This window comes from Hypanus sabinus, chromosome 1, assembly GCF_030144855.1.
Source record: "Hypanus sabinus isolate sHypSab1 chromosome 1, sHypSab1.hap1, whole genome shotgun sequence".
Lineage (NCBI taxonomy): Eukaryota > Metazoa > Chordata > Chondrichthyes > Myliobatiformes > Dasyatidae > Hypanus > Hypanus sabinus.
In genome coordinates, this window is record NC_082706.1 from 100,611,753 (window position 1) to 100,624,379 (window position 12,627).

At 38.9% G+C, this 12,627-nt stretch overlaps 1 protein-coding gene across 2 annotated transcripts in view; it reads right to left on the reverse strand.

Moving 5' to 3' along the window:
* LOC132395800 (zinc finger protein 407-like) overlaps positions 1 to 12,627 on the reverse strand; it is a 469,731-nt gene that overhangs the window by 243,799 nt on the left and 213,305 nt on the right. For both annotated transcript variants that reach the window (XM_059972857.1, XM_059972868.1), the window contains exon 4: positions 3,448 to 3,522. In XM_059972857.1, the coding sequence (XP_059828840.1) occupies positions 3,448 to 3,522 (75 nt within the window). The remainder of the gene's footprint in view (positions 1 to 3,447; positions 3,523 to 12,627) is intronic.

The following is a 12,627-nucleotide window of genomic DNA, read 5'->3' on the forward strand; positions in this document are numbered from 1 at the left end:
TATGTTCATGGACCTGTGCTACAGTAGCCCATCCACTTCAAGGTTCAATGTGCTGTGAATTCAGAGATGCTCTTCCATACCCCTCTGTTGCAATACAGGGTTATTTGAGCTACTGTCTCCTTCCTGTCAGCTTGAACCAGTATAGCAATTCTCCAACCTTGCCCTTTAACAAGATGCTTACACCCACAGAACACCCTCCGAGTTTCTGAGATACTCAACCCACCCTGTCTGACACCGACAATCATTCCATGGTCAAAGTCACTTTGATCACATCTTTTCCCCATTTTGATGTTTGTTGTGAACATCAGCTGAACCTTTTGATCAGGTCTGCAAGCTTTTATGCAGTGAGCTGCTTCTACATGATTGGCCTGTTAGATATTTGTATTAATGTGAAGGTGTACAGGTGTACCTAATAAAGTGCCACTAAGTGTACCTTTACAAGTGTGGACTCTACTGTAATGATAAGAATGTGCTATATGCTTTGCACAAAGCAAGTACTTTCAAAGAGAGTTGTGGTAACCATTGGATTTATTTTCTTAGGTAATCCAAGTTGCTGAGTAGAACTCATCTGCTCTTCTTCAAAATAGTACTCTTAAATACCAAGCAACACACACAAAATGCTGGAGGGACTCAGCAGGCCAGGCAGCATCTATGGAAAAGAGCACAGTCGACATTTCGGGCCAAGGCCCTTCAGTAGGACTGAAAGAAAAAAAAACCCTTGGAGACCAGTTTGAGAAGGTAAACAGAATCCCATTCAAAGGGCTGAATCTCTAACAATGCAGCACTTTGTCACTACTGCACGTGTCAGAAGTAGAACTTAAACCAACTTAAGTGTAATGCTCATTGTGTTAACAAATAAAATTATGATGTCAACAATTCTTCACCCAAACAACATGGTTTAATAAATATTAAGAACTGAAATACTTGATTTGTTGAAAACTATTCTTTGAAAGACAAGAAAGGAGGCAAATAAATTTGAACAACAGATTGCACACACAACAAAAATTCTTTGCTTTCTGAAGCTTTTTCCCGATATTTTCTACTGTCTAATCCCAGAAATGAACTGAATTCACTTAATCTTATATATTAAAGCCAAGAAAGCATTTAACTTCTCACTGAATACCTATTTTAAACTAGCTAATATTTTTAAATAATTTTGAAGAAAACTTATTGTATAATCAACTACAGTTATAGTAGATAATGTGGCACCTGTGTGATTCAATAATCAGATCACTATAAATTATGCAAATTATGCAGTGCAAGTTATGCTTGCACTGTCCTACTGCCACAAACTACTAACAACTTATGTTAGTGACAATAAATCTGATTCTGATATACGTCAGAAAGCAGGCCCAATGTCACCTCCTGGAGTTTTCTCACCATGGATACAAAGACATCTTTGATTTATGTCAACTACCAAGAATGCATATGAGAAACTGAGAACACATCAGCCTTGCAACTTACAGATCACAAAAGGCCATGACGCCAGCTTTGTCTAATCAAATGGATTGTGTTCTAGCCATAGGCCATCTCTACAGATTTTCGACAATGTGATGACTCCCATTTGCAGCATGAAAAATTAACTTAGCCATGCAACATACCAAAAAGAATTTTAATTGATTGACCTAGTAAATTCAGTTTAATAGAAGTTTTCTTCAAAATGACTATGTACACAATCACTTAACAGGAGGATCTGAATTAAAAATCTTACTCAGTCGATGTGGAATCTGAACCGACAATGAAAAAACATGGCCTACCATAAAGAAGCAGTATCACATGTCCTGCTACTTGTTAACATCAAACTCCCTGATTGGGACATGCCTTCTACAAAATTACTGGAATGACTTAGTAAAGAGGATATGTTCAGAGTTGAGAAAACTGTAGGTGCTGGGGCTCTATACAAATATAAAGCCTGAATTGCAAGGAATGGGCAGCTCTAAAGCAAGAAGACTGAGCTAATAGAGATGTAGCATACTTCTAAAGCAGGGGTTCCCAACCCTTTTCAAGCTATGGACCAATACTATTAAGCATGGAGTCTATGGACCCCAGGTTGGGAACCCTGTTCTAAAGGATGCTCAACCAGTGCAAAAGTTCTAATTCTTGCAACTGATGTCACTGAAAACTTCCTGCATCTCTGTCCTGATACACAGTTATAGAATCACATAAAGACCACGAATGCAGCTTGTAATTCACATGTAACAATAAAGAAATAAATAAACATACTAATCTCTTGAATGGGGGGCTCTGTGCAACAAATATGCATGTTAGAACTATCTCAAACATGTCAAATATCTTTTTTTTTACTTGTGAAGGTGAGGATGTTGGTCCCTGCAATTTGAAGACCATTATATTCCAAACATCTGCAAAAACTTCAGTGAACACCAAAACACTTTAACAACTTAACAAAATCAGTCTAGAAAAGAAAATACCACTTGCACCTTCACTTTTGTTAAACTTCTATTTCACTATACATCATTATTCCAGAGCAGTATAAATATATTAAGAAAGATTTCCATCAGAAGAGTTTTCTAAAATAGTGACAACTAGCGAAAAAATTTTCACCTTTAAAATTCTGTAGGATATCACACTTAGTAAATCATTAACAATTAATCATATAAATGCAAATGGACAGGCTTCTTCTTAATGGAAAACAGGATTTCATGAGAAATTATTTTAATCTTAATCTATAGCAGAAGAAAATACAGACTAGTTGTACTTTTAGTTCAAAAGAAAAGTTACAAATACAAAGAATTATGAACCACTTGCCTACATTTGAAGCTACATTAACCAAACAGGCAGTTGACAGCTTGCAACTACAGGATAGTTAAATTAAGTGCATATTAGTGCTGTTGGTAGGATTATAAAGGGAATTCTATGTAAATTACCAGTTATTGTAGCCACAAAGTCTAGCTTGACTGTAAATGTGGTTTGTGTTTTAAGTTGCATATAATGTCCATGGATGACTACTCTGGGGAAATTTTAATTTAATTTGCCTGTCAGGTATGTGACAGAATTGTACATGACATGGGCTTTGCAGTCTGTCTTATTTTACTCTCCAATGAAGTCACGTTACAACTTGACTTAGAATTTAACGCATCTACAAATCTTGGATTTTGAAACAAGCTATGAAGTATCAGTGAGGTCAAAGAAAGGTAATGAGGACTGGATGTAAAACGTGTGCTATGGGTTTTCCACCCAGTGATTTGGGTTAAAGTGACTCCCTCCGTGGTGGAGATCAAACACACATTAAACTGCTAAAATACCCAAGCCGGGAACTTGGTGCACAATATACAACATGAGCCGACCTGCTATGTTCAGTCAAGATACATAAACAGAACTGTTGAAATTAAAATTAAGTTGCATTCCACTTTGTGAAATATATCAGAATAAAGATCAGAAGTTCCAGCATAAAAACAGCATTAAATCAATATTATTGCCCACTTCTACCTTTCTTTTGGTGTTCCAATGCCGTGTTTTCCCAATAAATGGGTGCTGAGATGTTTCTTCATAACAAAGGCCCATCTGAAAGAGAATGACAAACAACAATTTTGTTCATTTCTTCTTTAGTTCTTGCCACTTGCTTTGGCTACAATAAACATGGATAGCGAAGGCCTAAGAGCTTTTACAGAAATAAATTGCTAGAGGAACTCAGCAGATCAGGCAACATCTATGGAGGGAAATGGACAGTCAATGTTTCGGTCAAGACCTTTCACCTGGATCCAGATGTCACTTTGATACTACTTAATTACTAGATCTATCTCTCTTTAGCAAACATGCCCTCATTATTCCTCTTATTTAAGTTTAAAATACCAGATCTAAACTCATTTCACTTTCCCTTGGACTAAAAGTAACAATCGACAATATTTTGATTACTGTTACTGAGAGGTGCCTTCATGATGAAGTCATTCATCAGTTCTATCACATTGCTCAAAACCAGGTTTGGTTTATGTCGATGTCTATGTTCCAACTTTCATTTAGTGTTTTATTCTATTTTAAATTGTGTTATTTCCTTTCTTGTTTGAGATCTCTGCAAATCCTTTCGGTTGCTCAATTAGCTTGATGACATTGTTGCTGGATGCCAGGAATCACTTTAAACTGATGCCCAACATAGAGATTACTAAAACTTTGAGAAGCTAAAGTCAAATGAATCATGACCACTTTTAATCCATTGAAGTCAAATTCCAAGATTCCAGGATAGTCATTTCACAACAGCACCAGTTCAAAAATTAGTGGAAAAGGGGGAGGGAGGAGCCCAGAACTGCTCACAATACTTCAAGTGAGGCCTCACCAGTGCTTTATAAAGTCTCAACATTACATCCTTGCTTTTATACTCTATTACTCTTGAAATGAATGCTAACATTGCATTTACCTTCCTCACCACAAACTCAACCTAAAAATTAACCTTCAGGGAATCCTGCACAAGGACTCCCAAGTCATTTTGCACCTCAGATTTTTGAATTTTCTCTAGTTAAAAAGCAGTCTGCCCTTTCACTACTTCGAGCAAAGCACATGACCATACATTTCCTGATTCTGTATCCCATCTTCCACTTCTTTGCCCATTCTCATGCTCTAAGTCCTTCTGTGGCCACTCTACTTCCTCAAATAAGTTAGCAATGTATATTAATAATCATTTGGAAAATAATGCAAAAGACCATAAGACATAGGAGCAGAATTAGGCCATTCAGCCCCTCTCCGCCATTTCATCTTGGGTGATCCCAGATCCATTCAACCTCATACACCTACCTTCTCACCTTATCCTTTGATGCCCTGACTGGTCAGAAGAGGATGAATTCTGCCTTAAATACACCCATAGACTTGGCCTCCACTGCAGTCTGTGGCAGAACATTCCACAGATTCACTATTCTTTGCCTAAAAAAATTCCTCCTTACGTATGTTGTAAAGGGTGGCATTTTTGAAGCTGTGCCCTCTAGTTCTAGATACCTCCACCACAGGAAGCATCCGCTCCGCATCCACCCTATCTAGTCCTTTCAACGTTCGATAGGTTTCAATGAGATCCCCACGTATTCTTCTAAATTCCAGAGAGTATAGGCCCAATGCTGACAAATGCTCCTCTTATGTTAACCCCTTCATCCCCAGAATCAGCCTTGTGAACCTCCTCTGAACTCTCTCCAATGACAACACATCCTTTCTGAGATATGGGGCCCAAAACTGTTGATAATACTCCAAGTGTGGCCTGACTGGTATTCTATGTAGGCTCAGCATTATCTCCTTACTTTTATATTCTATTCCCCTTGAAATAAATGCCAACATTGCATTTGCCTTCTTTAGCACAGACTCATCCTCTAACTTCTGGGAGTCTTGCACCAGGACTCCCAAGTCCCTCTGCACCTCTGATGTATGAACCTTCTCCCCACTTAGATGACAGTCTGCACTATTCCTTTTACAAAAATGCATCATCATACGTTTCTCGACACACTGTGTTCCATCTACCACTTTTTTGCCCATTCTTCCAATTTGTCTAAATCCTGCTACAATCATATTGCTTCCTCAGCACTACCTATCCTTCCACCTATCTTTCTATCATCCACAAACTTGGCCACAAAACCATCAATTCCACTATCCAAATCATTGACAATGTGAAAAGTAGCGGCCCCAATACTGACCTGAGGAACACCACTAGTCATTGCCAGCCAACCAGAAAAGGCCCCTTTTATTCCCACTTGCTGCCGCTAGCCTGTCAGCCATTCCTCTATCCATGCCAGTAATGCAACAGGATTTTATCTTGTTACGCAGCCTCATGTGTGGCATCTTATCAAATGCCTTCTGAAAATCTAAGTAAATGACATCCACTACCTCTCCTTTGTCCACCCTGCTTGTTACTTCCCAAAGAACTCTAACAGATCTGTCAGGCAAGATTTCCATCGACAGAAACCATGCTGATTTTCACTTATTTTATCATTAGTCTCTAAGTACCCCAAAACCTCATCCTTATTAATAGACTCCAGCACTTCTCCAGCCACTGAGATAAGGCTAACTGGCCTATAATTTCCTTTCTTTTGCCCTCTCCCTTCTTAAGGAGTGGGGTGAAATTTGCAATCTTCCACTCCTCTGGGATCATGCCAGAATCAAGTGATTCTTGAAAGATCATGACCAATGCATCTGATATCTCTTCAGCAACCTCTCTCAGGACTCTGTGATGTAGTTCGTCTGGTCCATGTGACTTACCCATCTTAGGACCTTTCAGCTTGCTGGCACTTTTTCCTTTGTAATAGCAATAGCACTCACTCCTGTTCCCTGACACTCACAGACCTCTGGCACACTGCTAATGTCTTCCACAGTAAAGACAGTTGCAAAGTACACATTAAGTTCATCTGCCATTTCTTTGTCTCCAATTACTACCTCACCAGCATCATTTTCTAGTGAAACAATATCAACTCTCACCTCCCTTTTACTCTTTATATAACTGAAAAAAACTTTTGGTATCCTGCTTTATAGTATTGGCTAATTTGACCTCGTATTTCATCTTTTCCCTTCTTTTGGCTTTTTAAGTTGCCTATTGTTGGATTTTAAAAGCTTCCCAAATGCATCTTCTGCCACTGATCTGTTCCAAAGCACAGTAAGTCATAAATGTTCACAATATTATTCATTTCTAAATAATGCAATAATAAAAATATGCATTTTATAATAAACAACATAATGCAAATTGAACTATAATGCTGCATTTTCTATCAATATATCTTATTTCATCTATTTCTGAAGAAATATTTTCCGTTGACATCTACATGAAAATTTCTGGAAAAATGGGATTTGGCTATATTCAATGTCTACTCCAACAATGTGCTTTTGAAATCCTCATCCTTACCAGTTTTTCCCGACCAGACGATTCAAACACACAACACCCACACCCATAAAATTTAGATCATCCATAATATTTTTACCTGTCCTCTATCTTGCAACCACCTCCCACACCCAGCACCCAAATATTTTGCTTATATATACACACACTATTGATGCAAAAGTCCTCCTAATTCTTTTAAATATACATGCAGCAAGATGTGATACTCAAAATTCTCATGGAAATCACAAAGCAAAAAAATAATTGCAGTCAAGAATGATTAACAGAAAAATGTGTAAATGCTTCTCTTTCTTCCAAGAAGATAAATATAGACGAACTACTGATAATGCATTGATACCATATAAATGAATTGATTGAGAATGCAAAATAATTAAATATTACATTATTTTCTGCAGTGATTTAAAAATCAGAAGAGTAAAAATTCATAAACGCGAGAAAGTCTGCAGACGCTGAAAATCTAAAGCAACACGCACAAAACACTGGTGGAATTCAGCAAGTCAGGCAGCCCCTTTGGGAAAGGGCAGTTGACATTTCAGGCCAAAACCCTTCCTCAGGACTGAGAAGGAAGGGGAAAGATGCCAGAATAAAAAGGTGGGTGGAGGAGAAGAGGCTGGAAGGTAATAGGCGAAGCCAGGTGGGTGAGAGAGGTCAAGGGTGGAGAAGAAAGAACGTGATAGGAGAGAACAGTGGATATTAGGAGAATGGGATGGGGACACAGGCGAAGTAATAGGCAGCTGACAAGAAATGAAAGGTTAAAGTGGATATCAGAGAAGAGGGGAGGGAGTTAAATTTGGTCACCAGAAGGAGAAATCGTTATTCATGCGATTGGGTTGGCAAGTACCCAGACCGAATATAAGACGTTGCTCCTCCACACTGAGGATGGCCTCCTCTTGTGCCAAGATCGACACATCAGAACAGGAATGGGAATCAGAATTGAAGTGTTTGGCCACAGGGAAGTCCCGCTTGTGGTGGATGGTGTGGAGGTGCTCGATGATGCAGTCCCCTAATTTACAACAGGTCTCACCAATGTAGAGGAGGCAGCATCAGGAGCACCGAACACAGTAGATGACCCCAGCAGATTTGTAGGTGAAGTGCTGCCTCACCTGAAACGACCGTTTGTTAAAAATTCATCTTCAATCAACTTGAAGTCAATGGAATTACTTAAGAGGTGGTTTGAAACGTAGTGCCATTAATCTATTACAACTTCCAACAGTATAGAGAGAGTAAATGAGGTCCTCATTTAACATCTCTTCTCTTCCATGATGTTCCATTTTACTCGTGTGAAAGGTCTGAAGGTATCTCTACTGCTACATGTTGCTGTCAGCTTGTTGCATCACAGGGTGGTGGTTGTCCGTAGTATCCGATGATGACAGGGAAACTGTGCGGGACTGTTTTGAAAGTGAAAAAGCCATTGCACCAGGACACTTCCACTCCCTCAACCTCAGAAGTCCGAGTCCCGTAGTACGAAACAAGCGCCACAACTGGAGTCTTGGTTGCAGTGGAAGATCATGACTTCTTCTGTGCCTCGTCATGCCCTTCACTCTCCATGGAGAGTTGTGGAGCCGCTCCTTGGCCATTGGATCTTCCTGTAGACCTCATCCACCCAGTCTGCCAGAGCTGACTTTGCATGGTAGGACAGGCACGTTCCCAAATCACAGGGTACTTTAGGGATTAACATCCACTGATAAACTGTTCTGAGGGAGCCAATGATAATCTTACATGATAAACAAGAGATCTTTTGTATTATTCTATCCAGCAGCATTGAGGACATGTTCTCACCATTCTTTTCCAATCCCTCCACAACTTTGCCGTCCAGTTTCTGTAATTTCCTTTTCAAGGCAATGGCATGCTTCTAATCTAGATTTAGTTGCTTAATCAATTCTATATTTAATTATTTACTGCTTATGGTCATGCTTTCAGCTGTCAAGGCCCTAAGCTCTAGAATACTTGAATCTCTGCATATCTCTTCCTCCAATATGTAGTTCAAAACCCACCCACCCACCCACCCACCCCCCTGTGGTGCTGTTGGTCACCTGTGGTTATTGAAGCATCTGTAGAAATTCTGTTATGTTAAAGATGCTCTTTGGATAAACCATTGTTATACATCTTTATACATTTACCTTAATATTATAACACAGCTGTAAAGCAAACTTTATTTTTGCTTCTAATTATATTAAATCATCTGTCCTTCATGTAACATTATACACACAGTAAGGTTGCAAATGTGAACACAAAAAGATGACTCACATATATTAGAAAGAGGCTTGGCTAAAACAAAGATTCTCCAAACTATAAAGCAAAGATTTAAAAAGTAATTTAAAGTAAAATTGGTGTATCTTCTTTTCAATAAAAATGTCCTTTATGATCTAATTATTTGCTAGAAAGAAATTTTCATTGTATTATGCTTTTGTATAGTAGGTATGCTGGGGTGATGAATGGTGGTGGAGAGAGCTTTCGTGTAGCATTTAGTGTCTTTGTTTAGTTTGATGCACAACTAAACATGGACACATGTTTGACAATAGTTCATGTAATATTAAGTTTGAAGCTACTGTCAAGAGAAATTTTTAAATTCTATACAGATAAATGTATCCTAGCCAAAGTTTGAACTCCTTTTCAATTTAACTTGCTTGTTTTTCCTCACTATCCATTTCTTCCAAAAGCCCCAACACACAATAAAATGCACATAGCTGTACAAGTAAAAGATTTCCTCATCATTCCACTCACTTGTCCTTTTAGTACCGAAAGTAATTCTCATTTGTCCATTTATTGCCTAACATACTTCTCAATATCACCTTCCTTTTCCTGTCTGAGCTGGTTTCTACTATGTCTAATCTTCTGCATTGTTCAAAGGTCAACCTTCTCTTATATAGCACTAATCTCACAGTTTGACTGAATATATTCCATTAGGAATATCAAAGCTTGTGCCAGAAAAGGTAAACACCTCCACCTGGCTATGGAAATACTTCCCATGCCAACTGAATCCATTGACTTAAGCATTCAATCCTATACAACTATATTGATTTCTGCATCAACTTACAATAAACATGCATAGGCCAAGCAGATGAGAATGGCAATAGCACATTACAGGTGGTTGTAAACAAGTCAAGATTTGCTTACTTTTATACCAAACAATCTTTATAATATTTGTGTTGGATTTGTTGTAATTAGGCCCAAAGCAAGGGAACTAACTGTTGATATTATAACAAATTCAATTGTCTTATAAAATAGACCAATTTGATCAAACGGCTGGAGTGGTCACTGAGACATTAAACCTCTCACTTCAGCATTCTGAGGTACCCACCTGCACTAAGCAGGATTCAATTATGCTAGTGCCTGAGAAGAACCTGGTGACCTGCCCCAATGACTATCATCTAGTAGCACTTACATCCACTGTGATAAATTGTTTTGAGATGTTGGTGATGAAATATATCAACTCCTGTCTGAAAAGCAACTTGGATCCGCTTCAATTTGCCAAACAGCACAACAGATCCACAGCAGAAGCCATTTCATTGGATCTTCACTCAAACCTGGACATCTGGACAGCAAAGATGCTTACATCAGGATGTTCTTTATCGACTACAGCTTGGCATTCAATACCATCAACCCCTTAAAACTAATCAATAAGCTACAAAATTTTGCCTCAATACTTCCTTGGGCAACTGGATCCTTGATTTCCTCACTTGCAGACTCCAGTCAGTTTGGCTCAGCAACAACATCTCCTCTACAATTTCCATCAGCACCTGTTTACCAAAGGCTGAGTGCTCAGCCCCTTGGTCTACTTGCTTTACACGTACAACTTATGACTAAGCACAGCTCCAATGCTATATTTATGTTTGCTGATGACACCACTGTTGTCAGCATCAAAGGTGATGATGAATCAGCATATGGAAGAAAACTGAAAAACTGGTTAAGTGCTACCACAACAACAACCTCTTACTCAAAGTCAGCCAGACTAAGGATATGATTATTGACTACAGGAAGAGAAACAGGAGGTCTATGAGCCAATCCTCTTCGGGTGGGGGGTGGGGGGGGGGGGGAATCTGAGGTGGAGAGGGTCAGCAACTTTAAATTCTTCAGTGTTATCATTTCAGAGGACCTGTCCTGGGCCCAGCACATGAATGCAATTACAAAGAAAGTGTCTCTAATTCCCTAGGAGTATGTAAAGATTCAGCACGACAACTAAGACTGGCAAACTTCTATAGATGTGCGGAGGAGAGTATATGGACTGGCTGCATCACACCCTGATATGGAAACACCAATGCCCTTGAATGGAAAATCCTACAAAAAGTAGTGGATACAGCCCAGTCCATCACGGGTAGAACCCTCTCCACCATTGAGCACATCTACGCAGAGCACTGGCACAGAAAAGCAGCAGAGGCACAAGAAGAGCCTCAGGACTCACCCCACCAGGCTTAGGAACAGTTATTACCCCTCAACCATCAGACTCTTGAACCAAAGGGGATAACTTAATTCAACTACACTTGCACTATCACTGAACTGTTCCCATAACCTGAGGACTTACTTTCAAGGACACTTCATCTCATGTTCTGGCTATTTACTGCTTATTTATTTATTATTACTGTAACTATTTCTTTCTTCTTTCTTATTCTACTTGCACAGTTTGTTGTCTTTCGCACACTAGTTGCCTGCTCTGTTGGTGCGGTCTTTCGTTCTTTCTACATGGTTATTGGATTAATTGAGTATGCAAGCAAAAAATGAATCTCAGGGTTGCACATGGGGAATAACACGTACTCTGATAATAAACTTACTTTGAACAATATCAGCAACCTTAAAGGATTTGGAGTTCTGCTCTATTCAGCACTTAAGGTAATGCATCACTGTCTAAATTCTTCCTATTCAATGGTTTGATCATCATATTCGTCTTTTTGTTGTTTCGTTAATAAGTCTGTCTATGTTGATACCTTCTCAATAGCTAATTTAATTTTGGCATTTAATGACATATATCAGGTCATCAATCTAGACAATAAAACAAATAGAAGCAATTGCATACCGCTAAAGAAAATCTTGCCTAATGCTGTGATAAAATGCGGAATATATTTACAAACTCTAATGCACAGTTCAACAAGAACAGTGCTATTTCATCAATGATCATTAGCAGCTGAGTACTTTTGAAGTGCTTGTTGCTTTGACTGGGACACTTTTTCACAAAAAGTTGTTTAAAAAAAAACATTTTACTCAAATTGTCAAAAATTCTTACCAATCTGACCCTTTACATTCAGGTCGTTCAGACAATTTGAGAATGAGCTCCAGTTGCTAGTATTGTATGAAGCAATCTGGCAGGCATTTGCATTACTCTAAGGTATTAATTTTTATTTATTTGGTGGCACAACATGGAATAGGTCCTTCTGGTCCTTCAAGCCATGCCATCCACACTAATAAAAACCTAATCATGGAACAATTTACAATGACCAATTAACCTACTAGTGCATCCTTGGACTGTGGGAGGAAACAGGAGCACTCAGGGAAAACCCATGCATTCCATGGGGAGGACAGTCAGACTCCTTATAGATGGTACTGGAAATGAACTCTGAATGCCCCGAGCCGTAATAGTGTCATGCTAACTAATGTGCTACCATGGCACACCACAGCACCCAGAATCCGGAAGCGGGGCCAAGAAACCAACACTACAGTATTTCATAGCTCTACCTTCTGAAGACAAAAGCAGAAACTCTCTTTTAAGAGGTTCGAGAGCATAATTTGGCCTATTTTGTCTCATTTTGATCAAACTTGCTACCTATCCAAGAATATGGATAATATAGCTGGTCTTAGAATACACCTGATCAAATGAT